Source organism: Acomys russatus, chromosome 28, assembly GCF_903995435.1.
Source record: "Acomys russatus chromosome 28, mAcoRus1.1, whole genome shotgun sequence".
In the NCBI taxonomy this organism is placed as follows: Eukaryota; Metazoa; Chordata; class Mammalia; order Rodentia; family Muridae; genus Acomys; species Acomys russatus.
Genome location: NC_067164.1, coordinates 29,032,035 through 29,051,748, shown reverse-complemented (window position 1 = coordinate 29,051,748; position 19,714 = coordinate 29,032,035). Strand labels below are relative to the sequence as shown.

At 43.5% G+C, this 19,714-nt stretch overlaps 1 protein-coding gene across 1 annotated transcript in view; it reads left to right on the top strand.

The window, feature by feature from the left end:
• The window catches only part of Irak3 (interleukin 1 receptor associated kinase 3), a 57,345-nt gene continuing 37,631 nt past the window's right edge, over positions 1 to 19,714 (top strand). Inside the window, exons 1-2 of the mRNA XM_051170400.1 lie at positions 1 to 589; positions 16,360 to 16,542. Of these exons, the coding sequence (XP_051026357.1) occupies positions 457 to 589; positions 16,360 to 16,542 (316 nt within the window). The 5' untranslated portion in view covers positions 1 to 456. The remainder of the gene's footprint in view (positions 590 to 16,359; positions 16,543 to 19,714) is intronic.

The following is a 19,714-nucleotide window of genomic DNA, read 5'->3' as shown; positions in this document are numbered from 1 at the left end:
TTTCTCAACGAATACGTACTTCTTTCCTGGCCGGACAAAGATAAACTTTAAAACGAAGACCTCAGATCCATCCTGGCCAGGAGGCCGCCCATCCCAGGACAGCAGAGGGGTGGCGGCTTTCCCGGATTCCAGCCGCTGGGTCCGGCCCTCACTTTCTTGGCGGGTCTCCTGGGTTACGTCCCAAGCCCCAAACTGACAAAACCGTTCAAAACAAGACAGAGGGGGTGGCGCGCAGAGTCCGGGCCAAGGCAGCGGCTAGGGTCAGGGCAGCCCAGGTCTCGTAGGGGCATCCCTGGGGAGCGGCTCCCTTCGTCACGTGGGGCCCGCCCTGCGACGGCCGGGGCGCGGCGTGTTGCAAGCTCTCGGCACCCGTCCTGGAGCTGGATTTCCGTGGTTGTGTAAGACGGAGGCAGCGGCGACACCCCAGCTTCGACGCGTGGGGTCCCGGGCTCGGCGATGGCCGGCTTGTGCGGGGCCCGTGGCGCTCTGTCGGCGCAAACGCTGCTGTTCGACCTGCCGCCGGCGATGCTGGGCGAGCTGTGCGCGATCCTGGACAGCTGCGACGGCCCGCTGGGCTGGCGTGGTCTTGGTGAGTGCGACTCTCAGACCTGCTTGTCCTCCCCTCGAGGGACTCAGCTAACCCAGAGACCCCGCCAACTAGCTCCTCTTCCTTCTCTGACACCCTGGGCGCTGTTGTGGCAAGTTAGGGAACTGGGAAAGTCAGATATGGAGAGAGCTTCTCAAGCTGGTGTAAGATTCTCACTGTACTCTGTTTGCAGTTTACGCATAAATATGCAAATATTATCGTATGTGAGGGATGCTCTCTACTGGCTCTACAAAATCCCCCAGATTATTTTAATATTAATACATTTTTTAGAGAATTAGAGATGTCGCTCAGTTGCTAGAGTGCTTCTCTATGCATCTACGGAGCTGCAGGTTTAATTCTCTAGAGTGGAGCAAAACAGACCTTGGGTACCATCGGGAGGTAGAAATAAGAGAATCAGATGTTCAAGGCTATCCTTTCCTATGTAGAGAGTTCCAGGCTGGCTAGGGTAACACGATATCCTGTCTCAAAAACAAACAGTAAACTATTTTTATTTATATATTATTTTAGAACTTTAAGATATCTAGTGTGTGTGTTCGCAAGCGCGTGCACATACGTCCCCATATTCCTGTGGCATCCAGAGGACAACGTTCAGGAATGAGTTCTCTCCTTCCACCATGAAATCCCGAGACAGAACTCATCTTGTCAGGTGTGCACAATCCACTTCAGTGTTTCCAACGGGTGTCCAATAATCTTCAAGGGAAATACTATTGTTTGCCCTGGATGTGACTCCCAGTTTTCTTAGTTGAATATGTCTTGCTTATTTGTCAAATCTAGTGTAATGAACTTGTAAAGAAAGCCTCTTTAAATTAATCTAGAAATTTACCTTCAAAAATGCATTTTGTGCAGATATCAGCAAATTGAGCGACTGTGTGTTGGAAGTGGTGTTATAATAACCAAAAAGCTCAGACAAAAGTCTGTGCTTTGTTAAGAACAAGTGTTCTCTCTGGAGTTAGAAGATGCCTCATGCTGTCACCGTTAATGTTAACTGAAAATAAACATGTTTTCTGAAATAGTGATTTTCTCCTACCAAGAATAACATGCCCGTGAGCAGAAGAACATTTCTTTGCGGGTGAGAAGCAATATGCTCACCGTTTCTGAAACAGTAACGGTTACATAAAAAATGTTTGAGGAATGGGCTAGGGATGATTTTCGGTAGTGGACTGCTTTCTTAGCATGAGGAAAGTCCTTGGTTCCAGCCTCAGAAGTTAAACAATTTATTCAGTGACTTTAAACTGCTTTTCCATATACAATGTGTCAGCAAACATCTCAGAAAAGGGTGCTTGATTCTGACTTTGGGAAAACAAAGCTATTTTCAGCGCACCTTTGTGAGATAAGATCCCCTCCCATCATATGTTTCCCTGTTTGAGCTAGACCATGGCATGGTTCGTATTTGTGTCTATAGATTTCCTAGGATTGCAGCATTTTTTGAAAACAAAAATATTTCTGGTCCAATGCACAGGTGTGAATGAGGCCAGATTGTGTCATAGATGAACGAAGCCAGTTGGTGAAAGCTGTGAAAATGGAAGAACATTTAAATAGGACTATTTAAAGGGAGCAGTCAGCACTCACTCAGGCCCTGTTGCTTTTCACAAAGTCCAGATCCACTAACTGGCTCCTTTTCTCCCTCCTTCTCCCGTCTTTCTCCATAGCACCAAATTCCAAATAGCTATGCCTTATAACACCCTCCACTCACTTGTGAGTCAGGCGCTGTAATCATTGCAAGTGACTCGACAGATAAGAGCACTGGGTTACAAATGGTAAAGAAACCGCAGTACATTTGCACTATGGAATGCTACTCAGCTATTAAAAACAAGGAAATCCTAAACTTTATGGGCAAATGGATGGAACTAGAAATGATCATCCTGAGTGAGTTAACCCAAAGCCCGAAAGACTCACATGACATATACTCACTTATAATTGGACACTAGCCCAAAAGGGATGTCCCATGAAAGTCTTCACTTACCAGGAGATCAGGATAGATGCGGAGGCTACCTATTGGGACTCTAGGTGAGGGAAATATGGGAGAATGGGGAAATAGAAGGATCCAGAGTGTCATAGAAACCCACAAGAAAAACATGATGACCCAGGATCTGAACCCAGAAGGGGGGGCTGCTCAACCTACTGCACCAACCAAGGATAATATGTGCAGTAGACATTGAACCCCTATTCAGATCTAGCCAATGGACAGGACATTCTCCACAGTTGCCAGGGAACAGGGACTGACTCTGACATGAACTCTGGTGCCCCATATTTTACCACTTCCCCTTGGTGGGGAGGCCTGGTGGCACTCAGAAAAAGGATAAGCAAGATACCAGGATGAGACTTGATAGGCTGTGACCTTATGGTGGGGAAAAGGGTCCCCTTCTGCCACACACCTAGGGGAGGGGAAAAGGCAAAAGAGGGAAGGAGGGAGGAATGGGAAGATAAAAGTGAGAGGATAACAATTGAGATGTAATCTGAATAAATTAATAAAATAAATTTTTAAAAATGCTTAAGTAACTTGCCCTTGTTCATACAGTCAGAAGGGGCAGAGCCAGGACTTGAACTAGGGAAGTCTGGATCCAAGGCTCATGCTCTTAACCATGAGCCACACTTCAGATCTCCCCCTACTGCTATACTCGTTTCTTGTGCATCTCAAACGCCCCTAAAACTATAGCACTTCTAACTTGCAGGGGGGAAAAGCATTGTGGTGGCAACACACACACAGCTCTCTTTTGCCCTTGTGGAAATAAGTGAAGACTAGCTGCACAAGTACAAGCCAGGGATATCTAGGCAGATGAAGAAAGTCTCTGCAGCTAGGTACATTTAACTGGAACTTAAGGAGGGAGATTTTAAATTGGGAGTTAAAAACAGAGGCGTTAGGTTACGTTTGATGGCAGGCCATTGACACCAGAAAGGTAGCAGGCAGGATAACTAGAATTGAGGCACCTCACGTGATTGCTTAGGGGTACGGATTTGGCTCTCTCCAGTTGGTGGAGGAAAAATTTAGGCAGGTATTGGCTCCTAATCAAGTCTTGGCAGTATAGGGCAGACGGTCGCAAGCTCACTGGACTCACTGACACAGGTAGTTTTGGAGAGAGCAGCTTGGTTTCTTAAGCTTGAATTGATGCATGCCGTGGATCAAAATTCTGTCTCTATGTGGAGTGTGGACATTATGCCTTCACATACGGGGTCTTCTGGGGGGAGGATCTACAATGCTGACTCCTGCTGTAGCTGTAACTGCCTGAGCAGGAAGTGGTACCCTGGCCACGTTACTTGCTTTGCTCCTCTACTTGTACATTGAGGGGAGAAAAAGGAGAGGTCCTGGAGGTGGATACGAGGTCTTTGAGGAGGTAAGGAAGAATGATGGAAGGCTGAACTTGGAAGCTGTACTGAGCCTGGAATATGGGAGGCTCAGAGTTTGATTCCTAGTTTATGTGCATGTGCATGTGTGTGTGCTCCCGTACACACACACACACACACACACACACACACACACACACACACACACACACACCAGTGGGTCGTGCTTTTATGCACAAAGCAAGAGAAAAATCTGTAGATACGTAGGGCCCCCAATTCCAAATGGAAAAGAATTATAATAGCAACAGGGGAAACTGTCCTAGGCTGACCATGGTTCCTGATGATGGTGACTTTTGGGCTACGTCACCAAAGACAGTTCAGACACAGGCAGATCGCATTGCTGCCTCTATGATGGTCAAGTGTGTGTAGGGTCAAGTAGCCTGGACGCTCACATGCTAGAATCATCCATGCAAGACTTTGAACATACAAATGCTTAGGTCTCTCTCCTGGAGCCGCTGGTTTATCAGTGTGGGTGGAAAACCTCACCCACGTCTGGAAGCACAGTCTGCTTTGAGAACCATTGCACAGGCCAAATTCCTCAAACTACTTTCATGAAGTATTGTTAGTGAGATCATTATGATTCGAGGTAATATCAGGTCGATGGTGATGGCTGCTTGCTCTGCAGACATAATGGCATCCTAATGGATGTACAGAACCTCTGGTGAGCACACATTTATGACAGTGCCATGGACTACTATTTAAAGAAAACCATTTAGGACAATTCCCTCTGGCAAACCTCTCAACACTTTAAGATATACTGGGAAAGCTCCTGTTATTATTGTGTTATAGATTCTATGCAATGGACTGTTCTAGAGGAACATCAATTCAGAACATGGCTGTTCTGGTAAGAGACCACATCCAAAGGCTTTCTAGATCTATGTGACCTGGCTAGAATATAAACATGCCTTTAATCCAGGAGACAGAGACAAACAGATCTGAGTTTAAGGCCAGCCTGGTATAGAGCAAGTATCAGGTAAAGAAAAGCTTAGATCCAGGCATGGTGACACATGCCTTTAATCCCAAACAATAAAGGTAAAGTTAGTTCGTAGAAGGAAGCACCCACATTTGAAAGTGATGTCTAATTGAGTGGTAGAAAAGGTGAGAAATCAGAGAAGATTTGACAGAACAGGATACGCTCTAGAGAGAGAGGAAAGGGAAGCTACAAAAGAGGTAGTTTTTCAGAGAGAGGAAGTAGTTTTACCAGGACAATAATAGAGAGATGGGTTGCAGAGAAGGGACTCAAGTGAAGGTAGAACAGGCCAGAAAATGAGAAGAAGCCAGTAGATTAGAGCAGACGGCTGAGTTAGTTTGAGGCCAAGCAGAGCAATCTCAAGCTGAGAGAGAAGCCAGATTGAATAAGTCAGCTGGAAGAAGAGTCTGAGCCAGAATAGCTGAGTTGAACCAACCAGCCCAGAGCTCAGAAAGAACAAGTAAGGGTGAACTTATTTAAGCAATAAGTCTCTGAGACTGAAAGCATTCTAGGCCTAGGTTAGATTGTAGGGAGGCTAGAAGCTTCCAGAACTAGGCCTAGGTTAATAAAAGGAGGTAGTAAGCCTCCCAGACAACAATTGAGCCAGGAGAATAAAAGTGATTTTAACAGACTGTATTCAGTTTTCTTTCTCTTTTAAAATGAAATAAGGGGATGGAGAGATGTTTAGTGTCCAGAGTGGTGTGTGCTTCTCTACCATGAGACTTGATCTGGGTTCTGTTCCCAGTACCCATGTCTGGAGGCAATGATCTGAAATCCCTTGCTTCTCTTCTCCCTAAACACCTGCAGTCACGTGTACATACTCCACAACACACACACACACACACACACACACACACACACACACACACACACACACACCTGAATCTCATTAAATTATTTAAAAAGTAAATACATTATGCAAATTAATAGTCATTTAAAATGGCGGCTCTTAGTATCACTGTTCCTATTGCAGACTTTTATTAGATGTTCAAATGCACAATTACTGGCTATTAGATTTATTTTAAATGTTTGCCGTTGCCTGGCCGTGTACTTTACATAGCTTGTCTCATGGGCCTACTATAAAAAATGTAGACCCCGTTCCTTTCCATTTTATTGACAGGAAAATAGACTGGTAGGGGATTTGAGTGACTTGCCTCAAGTTAATGAATGGCAGACAGATTCTAATGATATTATCACACTTCTGAGTTCATCTTTTCTTCCTTTTATTTTCAAAAAATTGAATGGCTTTACCTTTTAAAGTGACTTTATGTGATAGTAAGAATATGGAAGATGATAATGAGTTCCTAGGTATACTCTGCATGCAAGTTTTACCCATACACTCTGGACTCAGCATCGCCAGTTATCAACACTTCACACAGTGTGATACACGTGTCACAATGCCGACATGCAGTACTTGACTGAAGTTGATGTTTTGTGCTTCACACGTGCTTCATTTTTACCCAGCCTCCCGTCCCTGTTTTGGATTCCATTCAAGTTCCCACACTGAGTTACCGTGTCACATTTAGTTCCATGTGCGATTTATCTCCTTTGGACTGTGACATCTCAGGCTTGCTCTTGATGACCCCGAGAGTTTTGGGCAGTGCTTATTGCTCCTTGGTTGAGATGTATCTGCTGCCTTTCTCATTATCAGAGTGAGGTTATGGTTCTGGGCAGGGGGAACACAGAGGTAAAGGACCACTTTCACCACATCTTAATAAAGGGACCATAATTCTGATGTGAATTGTATCTGTTGACATTTACCATGACTAAGGTAAAGTCTACTGGTTACCCACTGTCCTCCTTTTTCCACATCATTCTCTTCAAAAGGAGGCATTTCATGAGCAGCCAGTGAGCTTCCCCTCCCGAAGACAGAATTCAGCTTGACTTTGACCACTCCACCATTTCCCCCATCTGACCACACTTTCATTAGAGCTTTCTTCAACTCTAAGCTGTCAGCCATTCATCTCTTCTCCCTCAGCTGGGGTATTTCTACTCCATTGCCTTTATTCTTTCTTGAGTCTCCTCCATTTTGGCTTTATCCCTCACTGGTCCCTAGGATGGTTAAATGCAGTGGTCACTTCCCAGGCTTCATCTACTTTGACACAGAGGATGGCCCTTTCTCCATGAAGAACTCAGGATTTCTAGAACTTCATGCTGCCCTTATTCACTTCCCTTTGTTACAGATGGCTCTTGATCTCTGATGGTGCCTCTGGCCTTAAGCCATGGCCCACTTCCTACTAAATTCTATTCAGATGCCACAAACTCCCAACTTCCTAGCCTGGGTCTTCATTAAGTAAGTGTCAGCACTGCCTTCGAATTAACCTTCCCAAAATCTGTCTCTTCAACTCTCCCAAAGTTTTTCCCATTTTAATTAGTTGCAACTCTGTCTTTCATTTATCTAGGCCAAATGATTACTATTTTGTAATGGCTCAGTTTTCCTCCCCTACAAACCACATGCTGCCGCAGACATATTAGACTTTGCCATTGGGATTTAACATTATAACCACGTCCCACAGCCACCGTCAACCAAACCAACGTCGAGAGTCTTCCCTGGACCATGTAGCTGTCTTCCAAGTAAGGTTTCCTTCACTCTTCTCAAACAGCAGTCAGTGAGCCTCTTACGCATGCAGTTATTGCTTCTTTGTTCATTAGCCTGACCCTGCTTCCCACCTCACCCTGAGCAAGCAGGCAGCTCCAGCGTAACTTCTCTCCCGCCTCTCTCTCCTAGGCTGACTCTTGGTTTCCGGAACATACAGTTGTCCTGCAGACAACCTTGAGGTGCCCCTCTTCACATGTTCTATGCTTAGGCTTACCCTGACTGCTCCTTTAAAATTGACCTCCAAGCCGGGCAGTGGTGGTGCATGCAGGGAGGCAGAGCTGGGTGAGTCTCTGTGAGTTTGAGGCTAGCCTGGTCTACAGAGTGAGTTCCAGGGGACCCTGTAAACTCAGAGCTCTCTTTATGTTCCTTTCCTCTTGTTTTACTTTCACCTACAGCACGCTACTTCTCCTTTCACATCTTTCCCATTTGATGCTGTTTATTGTCCATCTGAAAACGCACTTTATACTGACTGTCAACCTGATTGGATTGGAAAGTGACTAGGGGCTTAGCTGAGCCTCTGGGAGTGCCTGGGAGGGTTAACTATGAGTGTGTGTGTGTGTGTGTGTGCCTGGGAGGGTTAATTATGTGTGTGCCTGGGAGGGTTAACTACGAGTGTGTGTGTGTGCCTGGGAGGGTTAACTATGAGTGTGTGTGTGTGCCTGGGAGGGGGTTGCCCTGTGTAGGCAGACCACTCCATTGTCTGGGCCTGGATGAAATAAAGGTCTGGGGACTGGGGCTCTCATTTCCTCTTGCTCTACTTCTTGGCCGCCCTGAACTGATTTGCTGGCCTCCACCACACCCTGCACAGTGGTGCTCAACCTTCCTAAGGCTGTGACCCTTTAATACGGCTCCTCATGTTGTGGTGACCGCCCTCTCCAAACCAGACAATTATTTTCTTTCCTACTTCATAACTGGAATTCTGCTACAGTTATGAAACATAATGTAAGTGTCTGTGTTTTACTATGGTCTTAGGTGACCCCTGTGAAATGGTCGTTTGAACTCCAAGGGGGTCGTGAGAACCACTACCCTACATTGGTAGACTGAAATCGCTGGGCCTGTGAGCCAAAGATGTTTTCTCTCCTTCGGTCGTTTTGCTTTGTCATAATGTTACAAAGCCTAACCAGCACACCTCATGTAGGCAACTGTTCAGATTGTTTGTTCGCTTGTGCTTTTAATTTGTCTCATTTCACATTGACTCTCAACGTTTAAAACTAGCAGGAACAGGGGGAACAGAGCAGGCATTTAGGTTCTGAGTCCAGTAATGAGTCAGCGGATGTTTTTATAAGCATCCAAAAATCTTACCAGGTAGAGTGTTTAACAAAGCCTACATTGGAATTGTACTTCAATACCTGTTTGTGAAGATGGTCCAGTTTAGAGCTAATATATATATATATATATGTGTGTGTGTGTGTGTGTGTGTGTGTGTGTATGTGTGTATATATATACATATATATATATGCTACAAGGAAGACTTGCATTGGAAAGAGGTGTGAGAAAGCAGTATTGGTCCTTATCAGTGAACGATATTACACAGATGTTGTTGTGCGGGACCTTGCCACATAGATCAGGCTGGCCTCAAGCTCAGAGATCCACCTGCCTCTGCCTTCCCAGTGCTGAGGTTAAAGGTGTGCGCCATGTTGCTTGGCTGAAGTTACACGTAGACTCTAAATGTCAGGCTGAAGTGCTGGTGTTGATGGCAGCCTCTTCTCATGTCACCAGCCAAGACCATAAGGACCTTCAGGTCCCTATGTAGCTCTAGGAAAACATGGAGATGGAGGGACATTTGAGATCATGACAGTTATCCTCACCGTTGCTCTCATAGAGAGCAGTCCTGCTCAGGCATGAAATAAAAAGTATGCGTGTGTACTTAAGTATAGGAAAAGGATTGCTTCTTACAAAAATTGATGCCCTTATGGTGTAAATGCTTCTGGCATGAGGACTGTATAGGTAACTTACACATTTGAATTTTGTTTTATTGTTTTAGAATTTTAAAATATACTGTATTGTAAAGGACTTGTTCTTTTTGTTGTTGATGAACCCACTGTGTGTTTAAAAAAAACAAACAAACTGAAAAGAAGCCTTTGTTTTCCCATTACATTACCTAAAACCAAACAGCAAGAATACTGTCTTAACTCTCTCGGGTTTTGACATGTGGTTGCATGCAAATATAGAGATTGCAAACTGGGGTGTGTTGCGTTATTCTAAAAACCCCCCTCCAGGGACGTATTTGCATATCGAGACAAGGTGACTGTAACTGAATTCCCCAGTGGTTTGCACTTTCTAGACAACTCTGCCCAGTCCAAACAGCCTGCAGTGACCTCTGAACATCCAATAAGACTGTTGTAATAATTGTCAGCTTCAGGAAAATGGATTTCCCAACTTCTCAGGCCGCCCTTTTTATTTATATTGTGCCAAGGTGCCTTTTCAACAACTACAGCCCATTTTTCTTACTTTATCTTTTTAAATTTAGAATGCCTTTTAAAACTACACTTAGTCACTGGGAACTCTCCTCTTTGATTTATGAAGGAAAAGAGTCTCATACTCAGGAAGAGAGAAGTGAGGAAGTGCTGGGGGAAAACCAAGAGCACAGAATGTAGCTAACTTACCAAGAATTTTCATTCCCGTTGCATCAAACCGGAGTTATTGTCTTATAGAATTTTATTTAAATGAATTATACATTTTATGGTTGTGGGTAATTAGTCTTTCTTTAGTGGTGTTTCTATTCAAAATGCATTCTCCTTAGGGAAAAGCTATTAAGGTTGTGTCATTATTCACCGGTAAGAGAAAGAGAAAACATATTTAATTTCTAGTCCTGGAAGCCATCCATGCATACGGACAATACCGAGTCTAACAGCATAGCCAGTCTCTTACAGAAAGTTTCTACAGGAGACACTTCCTGCATAGTCTATGATTTGCCCAGGTCGGTGTTATGTAGCTAAAACTGCCAGCTCATTTGCCTGTTCACTCATGCCCCAGCTGAATGTCAGAAACATTCTTAAGGGAAGGAGGGCTGCTTGGCAGGGGTAACCTCTCAGACAAACAGCTGGAGGGAAGAACACTGGGCCATGACCCCACATTTAAAAGGGAAATCCAGCAGTTAAAAAAAAAAAAAAAAAAAAAAGGAAGGAAAATGAGGACTGGAACGTAGGAAAGTGACATCTCTGGGCTTTGAACGTTAACTAGTTTCCTTAATCATTGCTCCTTTGCTGCTGAGAGAACTACGAGCAATAAAATAACAATGAAACAATAGAATAACGAGCAACAGAATAACGCTTAGTCCGCGAGTGTAAACTGTTGCCACCAGAGAGGATGTCCGTAACGCTGAAACTACACCTTGGAGTAATTTTCTGAAGTTTGAGGATGCAGTCTCAAGTTCCTGCTGCCTGCCAATCCATATTAAACATGAGTGCTAGGCGCGTGACATACAAAGCAACAGAGACTTCCCTGGGCTGCCCCTCTGGAACCTGGACCTACGTGCCCAGTGTTCCTTTCTCATTACTCCTTTGCGAACTGAGTTTCCAGCCCACAGACCCGTTGCTTCTTCGGGGGGTCTGAGTAGACCTTACCCCAGCAGGTCCTGCTTTGAGGCTGGCTGATATCTGGCCCTCTCCACCCGTCCCCCTGACTGCAGCGGCTCAAGGGTGCAGCTTCCTTCTCTGCCCCACCCCCACCCCGTGAAATCCTGCGCTTAGGCCATATTCCAAAGATTGAAAGCACAAGGGAATCGACCTCATTTACTGAAAAACAACAACAACAACAACAACAAAACAAAACAAGGCGGGTGTAGTGGTGCACATCTTTAATCCCAGCACTCGGGAGGCCGAGCAGGCGGATCACTGTGAGTTCGAGGCCAACCTGGTTTACAAAGTGAGTCCAGGATAGTCAAGGCTACACAAAGAAACCCTGTCACCCCTCCCCGCCCAAAAAAACAATAAACCCCTGCCATGTGTTATAGAAATAATATTATTAGTTTGTGTGGTGCATTATGCCTAATATTTTGAAGATAATAATCATTAGAAATTTAACTTTCTAAAAGAAGAAATCTGTTTCCCCCTACTGAAGGAAAATCCCTGGGACACCAAGTGAGTGTTCCTAGGAAGTTATTGAAAAACAGGAAGTTTTCTAAAGACTAGAGGTAGTTGACTTTGGGTTGTTTTTTTGTTTTTTGTTTTTGTTTTTCTTTTTTTCTTTTTCAGTGCTTAGGGACTTATCCCAGGGTCTGGGGCATGACAAATGCTCTACCACTGATCAACTTCAAAAGACTAAGGGAATTTTGAGCATGGCGTGGTGGCACACGCCTTTTGTTTGAGGCCAGCCCAGCCTAGTCTACAAAGTGAGTCCAGGACAGACAAGGCTACACAGAGAAACCCTGTCTCAGGGAGAAACAAACAAACAAAACCCCCCAAAACTTAGGGGATTTTGAAGTCAATGCTTAGGGATCGAATCCAGGGCATTTGCAAAGTAGGCAAACACTACCGTACTTATGTACCCAACTCCTGACATAGTTAATTTTTTATTTGCGAATTTCATAATGCATAAATTGTGCCTTTTTTAGGAATTAAATCCCTCCTGATTTTCTCTCTTCCAACATAATACATATAATGTATTTTCCTTTTATCAAATTCATTCCAATTTTCTTCCTTCCAACTTCATTTCTATTCCTCAGCCCCAATTCCCTCCCAACTTTACATGATCTTATTTTCAAACTCGATGGGTTTATTGCTGGCAGTGTGTAGCTGAGTGAAGGGCCATCTGCTGGCAATGTCTTGGCAGCCGCTCCCATGCCACCCAGGGTCCTTCAGTTTCCCATACCTCCTCAGATGGTGTGGGTCTTTGAGAATTCCTCCCCTCTGCGTGGTTTGGTCTGGCTCCATCTTGTACAAGTGTTGTGCATGTGGGCACAGCACTCTGAATTCCTATGTTCAGTTGCCTTGTTGTGTCTGTCCCGTTTCACTATTGTTATCCACTATGGCTGCTTCTTGCAGTCCTTCCACCCTCTCTTCTGTGAAGATCTTTGAATGTTGGGAAGAGGGGTTGTGACATAAATGTGTCACTCAGGGCTGAGCAATTTCATGATGTTGACCAGGTGTGTGTCTCTGTGTTGTTAATCAGCATCTACTGCAAAAAAAAAAAAAAAAAAAGGCATCTCTGATGGGAGCTGAGAGGTAGATTAATCTATAGGTATAAAGATATGAATTTACAAGGAAATGTATTATGTTTATTTAGCATAATAATACGATTGGGCTTTTCCCTAGGGCCTTGAGCTTGCCCAGCCATGGGTTCTTGGTTCTGAATGGTATCCGGCATGAATTCTGTTTTGCGAAGTGAACCTTAACTCCAATCAGAAAGTGGTTATTTACTCCCATAACATTCTTGTTACTCTTGAACCAATGGGCACAGCTTGCCAGCCCACACCTCCTTCTGTAGGTCTCAGGGTTCCCAGCTGGGCAGGACTGCTGATTTCCAGGCTGGCAGCATGCACAGAATGCACAGATCCATGAAAGCTAGCCAGGAGGAGTGATGCCTCCAAGTGCTCACCAGCCTGATTTTTGAGTGTTCTGTGACTCAAGTATGTGATGGACCAACAATAGAGCCTTGCTATGATGTTCTTGACATGACTTTTAAAAAGTTTTTTTTTTTTATATTTACTTAGTTGGATTCTGAGGATAGAAAGGGCCAACTATATATTAAAATAGTATTACTGCCTCTTGCCAAGAGTTTTGCCTTAAAGACTTTTTTTGTTTTGTCTTTTGTTTATTGTAATGGCCATACATCTAAAACATGTATTTGGTATCTGTGTAGTTTCAACCTCTTTGTAAAACACTATCTGTTAAAAAAAAAAAAAAAAACAACCAACAACAACAACAACATGAGAAATGCAAACATTTTTGAGAGACCTGAAAGAAGACAGGTAAAGACACCTCACCTCAGTGATGTATATACAAATATTTCTTTACAGACCGTGGACGCCTCCAAGTTGCATGTCTCAATTACCAGCTCACTTAACATGTGATCACAAAAGCTGCCATAACTTTTTACTTGATTTTGAAGTAAGCTGTCACTTGAATGACAAGAAAGTTCAAGGTGAAACTTTGTGTGTATCAGTCAGGATAAATTAAGCTATGCTGCAGTAACAAGCACTGAAACCCCAGTGGTTTATCACAACACAGCTGTGCTTTTACCTACTGAGAAGAGCACTGAGGGCCCAGTGTAGCTGTTCTCCATGTGGCGACTCAGCCCACCATGTTGTGTTGGTCCTGACTCACCCCATGTTCACATGTGCCGTGACAGAGATAAAATTCTGATGAACTGTACCCTGGATCATCAGCATCTTGGTAGAATGACATTTGGGCATCCATAACCTTACAAGACAGTAAAATTCAGTCTTCAACAGTGAAGTAGAGGATTGGGAATGTTGGTGGGTAATAATGATAGCTGCAAAGTCAATTTTGACTCAAAGAACAGAGAGGAGCTGTGGTTTTGTGTTATCTCTTTCAACTCTATGGTTTTACCGAGAATATTAACAAGGATATGAAGTCGGAGTAAACTGTGTATTCTGGCAGTCTTATAGAAGTGGAAATGTGGAGGAAGAGGATACCACATTAAAGCAGAAACACCTGCCTTTTTAGTATGATTTCAAACACTGTAAATGAAAAAGCAACTCCCTAAGAACTTAAGAGACCAGAGATTCTGAAATCAATCTTAAAGAGAAGGAAGTTTCATAAGGTTCCATGTCCTCATCAGATCTGAGTCCCCATCATGAACCTTTTGAAGCACACCAGCAGCAGACGGCAGAATCTTTGAGTGATGTTGCCCTGGTTACTGCAGGAGACTTGATTCCACATTTGAGTGTGACAGAAGGAAAGTGTGCTGAGTGCCAGTAGTCAGCCATAGTAGTGGCTCAAGAGTCCCATGGTTATCCTTGGGTGGCCACTGGTTGTCATCACGGACTATGTACAGAACCTTAACTTCTATAGTCTTTCTTGGAGGAAATGGCATGGTGGGTTGGTACCATGACCACCCAGGATCACCAAACACACTGCATATGTTAGAACTCAGTAGGACTGAGCTAACCTGGAGTACTACCAAATGGACAAGTAAGTTTTTTCTTCTGTCAAGTTGCCTTTTCTTTTTTCTTTCTTTCTATCTTCTTGTTTTTGTTTTTGTTTGTTTTGTTTTGCTTTATACTGCACTCTAACATTTTGTTGTGCAATGAGGCGGCACAAATTTTCCTTTCATAATCCTGTTAACTCAGGCACCATAAAATCTTATCTAACCTTGGTACCACTTTTTGGGAATGGATGCAGGACCCTAAGTAAGTCATGTGCACCATTTAGTGCACTAAAAAAGCCTAGCATCCCACTGACACATTCCATGGTCCTACCCAGAGCTTAGCTGTTAGCTACTCAAATGTTCAATGCCAAGACCGTATAGAACAAATAGTTACATGACCGGCACATAAGTATAAATTTAATGTATTACAAATGAGTAATAACCACAAAAAAGAGGTGAGGAAGAAAAGAACTAACCCAAGTGCTCGGTAAGCAACCTTAACCGGATGCTCTTTGGCCTCGGACAGCAAGAGCTCTTGTGCTTGACTTTAGTTCTTGTATTTCTCACAATGGAGGCTCAGCAATTCTGAAAGCACTTGGTGCTTATTTAGTAAGACTAAGTAAATTGAAATATTGCCAGTAACAAGAGCAAAGTTTCTTACTGCTCAAGAAGAAAGTTACAAACGAGGAACAACACGTGACCTGCAGTACCGGATTCAAAGCAAAGCTACCAGACAGTAGGCTTGTAATGCGCATGCGCACAAGTTGAGCCGTGCAGCCTGCGAATCAGGCCACGTGAAAGCATTTGCCAGCTGTGCTTGCTTCAGGGGTCTGTAAGCGACAAAGTCCTTTCTAGCATCTAGAGCTTAGCTTTGGAACAGCTTTCTCGTAGAGAAAGTACAGGTCTTTGAGCAAGTGATTAATTGCAGCCTTGCAGAAGGGGAAAACAAACAAATGAGCTGGGAGCACAGTGTACAGCCAGAAAATTAGGAAGTGCTGCAGAAGTGCCAGAAGACAAGCGCCCACCTGGATGGACACAGCAAAACGACACTAGCAACAAAGTAACGACATTATTCAATTTTACCCTTTAGAATAAAATGTCCAGAAGTCCATACTGATATACATTAAAAGTCACGTGAATAAATAAATTAGAGTGCACACTCTGCATTACAGGAAAAGAACTGTTGATGAATACAGAAGGAAAAAAATCATTATTAAGCAAATATATCGTAGTAGCTATTGTGATAAACAAGAACCATTGAACAGTGAAAACCAAACCAAAACAAAAACAAAAACAAAAAACCCCGAGCAGCATCTGCTCCCTCGTAGTTAAGAGGATAGCATGTAGTGGAGAGACTTTGCAGGCTACGCTGCACCAAAGCACTGCAGATAGGCATAAATGGTGCTCTGATGTCCTTAGCAAGTCCCTGGACATTGTTCACTGAGGACACACCGTCATCCACTGACCTGAAAGATGAGGAGCCAGAGAGCAGGGCCGACTGAGAGGTGAGGAAATGCAGTGCAGAAACTCCAGGGTATGAGAGGAGACAGGTCCGCTCGAGAGGCTCGAGAGGCAGCTGGTGGAACTAGAGAAAGATGGAGCTTAGTCTGTTACTGATTCTCACACGGTGGTCCTATTGAGTGCTATGACTAGCGGTGGAAGCGCAGCAGTCCATAAGAAATTAGCTCAGAATAAAAGGTTACGGTTCAAATGACATGAAATATACAAGGTGAACGCCAAGGATTTGCATAAAGGTGATCTACCCTTTTTCTATTGCGATTTCCACAGCGGAGCGACTTTCAAACAGCTGGCTGGATGTTCGTCATATTGAAAAATACGTCGACCAAGGTAAAAGTGGAACCAGAGAATTGCTGTGGTCCTGGGCACAGAAAAACAAAACCATTGGCGACCTTTTACGGGTTCTCCAGGAAATGGGGCATCAACGAGCGATCCATTTAATCACAAACTATGGTAAGTGTGATTGCATACTGTGGCTCTCTACCCATTCTATGGGACCTGTCATTTCTAAATAGAAATAGTGCATTCCCACAGACACTGGCCTGCCTTGTTATCCATTAGTGACCTGTTGCTTATGAGGGTGATACTTTCTTCTTTCATTGCTTAACAATACAGTACATTCCTTTTAGGGGCTGGTGAGGTGGCTCAGTGGTTAAGGGCATTGACTGCTCCTCTAGAGGTCCTGAGTTCAATTCCCAGCAACCACATGGTGGCTCACAACCATCTATAATGTGATCTGATGCCTTCTTCTAGTATGCAGGTGTACATGCAGGCAGAATACGGTATACATAACAAATAAATAAATCTTTTAAAAAAAAAGCCACATCTGCAATACATTCCTCTCTACTTTTGTTGTTGGTGTTGTTGTTTGTTTTTGAGACCTACCTGGAACTTGCTATGTAGACCATGCTGGCCCTGAACTCACAAATATCTGCCTGCTACTCCCTCCTAAGTGCTTGGATTAAAGGCATGTCCCACCCCCTTTAGCAGCTACAGGAAATTTAACATTCATTTAGCAACTAAAAGCATCAGTTTTTTTTTTTTTTTTTTGGTCTAAAAGTCAGAATAAGAACCAAAATATTTAAATAAAAAAAATATATTACTTTTCCATTTTGTTAGTAAAAGCTAGAAACAATATTGAATCTGCCAGCTATAGACAGTTACATAATTAGGTCTTCTCTGAATGTAAGTATTCCTCCAGAATAAAGTTGCCATTCTCCTTTTTAGGCCATTGCCTTTAATTACGCATTACTTATCTGCCATTCACTCGTTTGTCTCATCTGTTTCTTTTTGTTCATCTTGCAGCCATGCTGCAGCACAAATGCCGCAGCCAGAATATAGCTTTTAGGAATTGTTTCTGTCGTTTCTGCTGCATATCAAATTCCAAGCTACCCAACACGTGAGCGTATAGGAGGAGGATTCTTGTGCCTTCACCTCCCTTCTACGCTCATATAATCTTGGCTTGGGGGAGGGTTGTGCATCTGGTCAGTTTCAGGGACTTCCTAAAACATCTGAGTTGTTTACTTTCCCCATCCTTTTGTTGTTGTTGTTGTTGTTTGTTTTGTGCTCTTCAAGACAGGGTTTCTCTGTGTTGTCCTGGCTGTCCTGGAACTCACTCTGTAGACCATGCTGACCTTGAACCCAGAGATCTATCTGCCTCTGCCTCCCAAATGCTGTGATTAAAGGCATGCGCCATCATCGCTGGCTACTTCCTGCCTCTTAAGAAGGCTTCATTTTTAGGGTGTTCTGTGTCATAATAAGCTTCAGAGGAAACTGCTATGTAACAATTGGTAACTCCTTTGACCTTTGTGATTTCTTTGCTTGTACAGTGGAGTACTTCAGTCTGAAGCTGAACACACGAAAAACAGTGAGTTCCCAAGTCGTGCAAATGCGATGCACTTTCATTAGCTGAGCCTTTTCCAGCCATGGAAACTACACTGCATGGTTTGCTCCTCTCAGTATAAACCTGTACCTACTTAACAAGGCACACAGTATGTTTTATATGCCAGCGTTCTGGAATAGGTTTCGGGGGCACATTTTTACTGTCTGTGTCGTTGTATATCAGAGAAAGTATCCAATACTCTACATCCTTGGTGATCTCCTAGTCTGTTGCACATGCAGTTTATTTCAGTTTTGAGCACGTAGCGTTCACAGATGTGTAAGAAGAAATTATTTTACTGCCCTAGTGCAGGAGGTGGTAGGTGAACCTGCGATGAAGATGACAGTGTCTTACTCCGAGGACTTTACTCAGGAAACTAGTATTAGTTAACTGTAACTTACTGAGTTGATGCCTTAATCAAATCATTATCTTGAAAAGGCTAATTGTGTGTAGTTAAAAGCATAATGCAGTGGTTTGTGGTACGTGTCGCTGAGCAGGTGTGTCCTGCGGCAACTGGTCACTGCCTTAGAAGGCAGAGATCTTACTGAAAATTCATCAAAGGGCAAGTCTCCATGCTATCATGGACAGGGCTCGCAGTTGTACACACAATCTCTTTCTGCCTACCATTTAAAACATCTGCTCTTTTTGGTGGGACACTTTTAGTTTTAGAGGCATATAGTCTACCTTTTATATTTGACCCTCTAGGCTTTGCTTAGATTTGAAGAGTCCTTCACATCTTACTGAGAAAGTTCTGGCATTTCTTCCCAGGAACTTTCTCTGCAAGTCAGGATTCTGTCACTAGGTGGCTTTATTCCCACCATAAAGCAATTCCTCGGAGATAGAACATAACCAGCTTGTCCAAGAAAACTGGTTTACTGTCGTATTGCCAGGATGCAGATACATACATACTGTATTTTGCATTTATATTTTAATGACCAGTAGGGCTTTTGGGTTTTTTTTTTTTTTCTAGTTTTGCTTTGTGTATGGGTAGATGTGGGTGTAAGTATGCATGTATGTGTGTTTTCTAGTTTTTCTTTGTGTATGGGTAGATGTGGGTGCAAGTGTGTGTGTGTGTGTGTGTGTGTGTGTGTGTGTGTGTGTGTGTGTGTGTAGCTCACCTATCAGGCAAGGCTGAAGGGCAAGCCCGAGGGGTCTGCTTATCTGCCTTTGTCCCCCAGGCTTTATCAGCATATCTGCTGTGCCTGGCTGTTGGGTTTCCTGTTTGTTCTGGAGACTGAATTTAGATCCTCACACTTTGGTAGAAAGAGCTTCAAGAGCTGAGCTTCCTCCCCAAATCATTGTTTTAGTTTTTTAAAAAGCTTTGATAAGCAACACACAGCTTTCTGCCAACTTCTTAGGTGAACTATTTTAAGGCTATAATTTTCTGACAATGAAATATTACTTTTTGTTTGTTTGTTTGTTTATTTCTTTGTTTTTCGAAACAGGGTCTCTCTGTATAGCCTTGGCTGTCCTGGACTCGCTTTGTAGACCCGGCTGTCCTCGAACTCACAGTGATATGCCTGCCTCTGTCTCCCGAGTGCTGGGATTAAAGGCATGTGCCACAATGCCTGGAGTTTTTATTTTTGTTTTTTAATAACAAAAGGATGATGAAATTTAATGCTTTTTTTGCCTCTAGACTTGAAATGTTGTATTTGGCCATACTTGATTCAAGGTGCGTGTTAGCTCTTTATCTTGCCTGGCTCTGCTGGCTAGAACTTTGGATGAAATAATAAGCAAAAGTGGGCA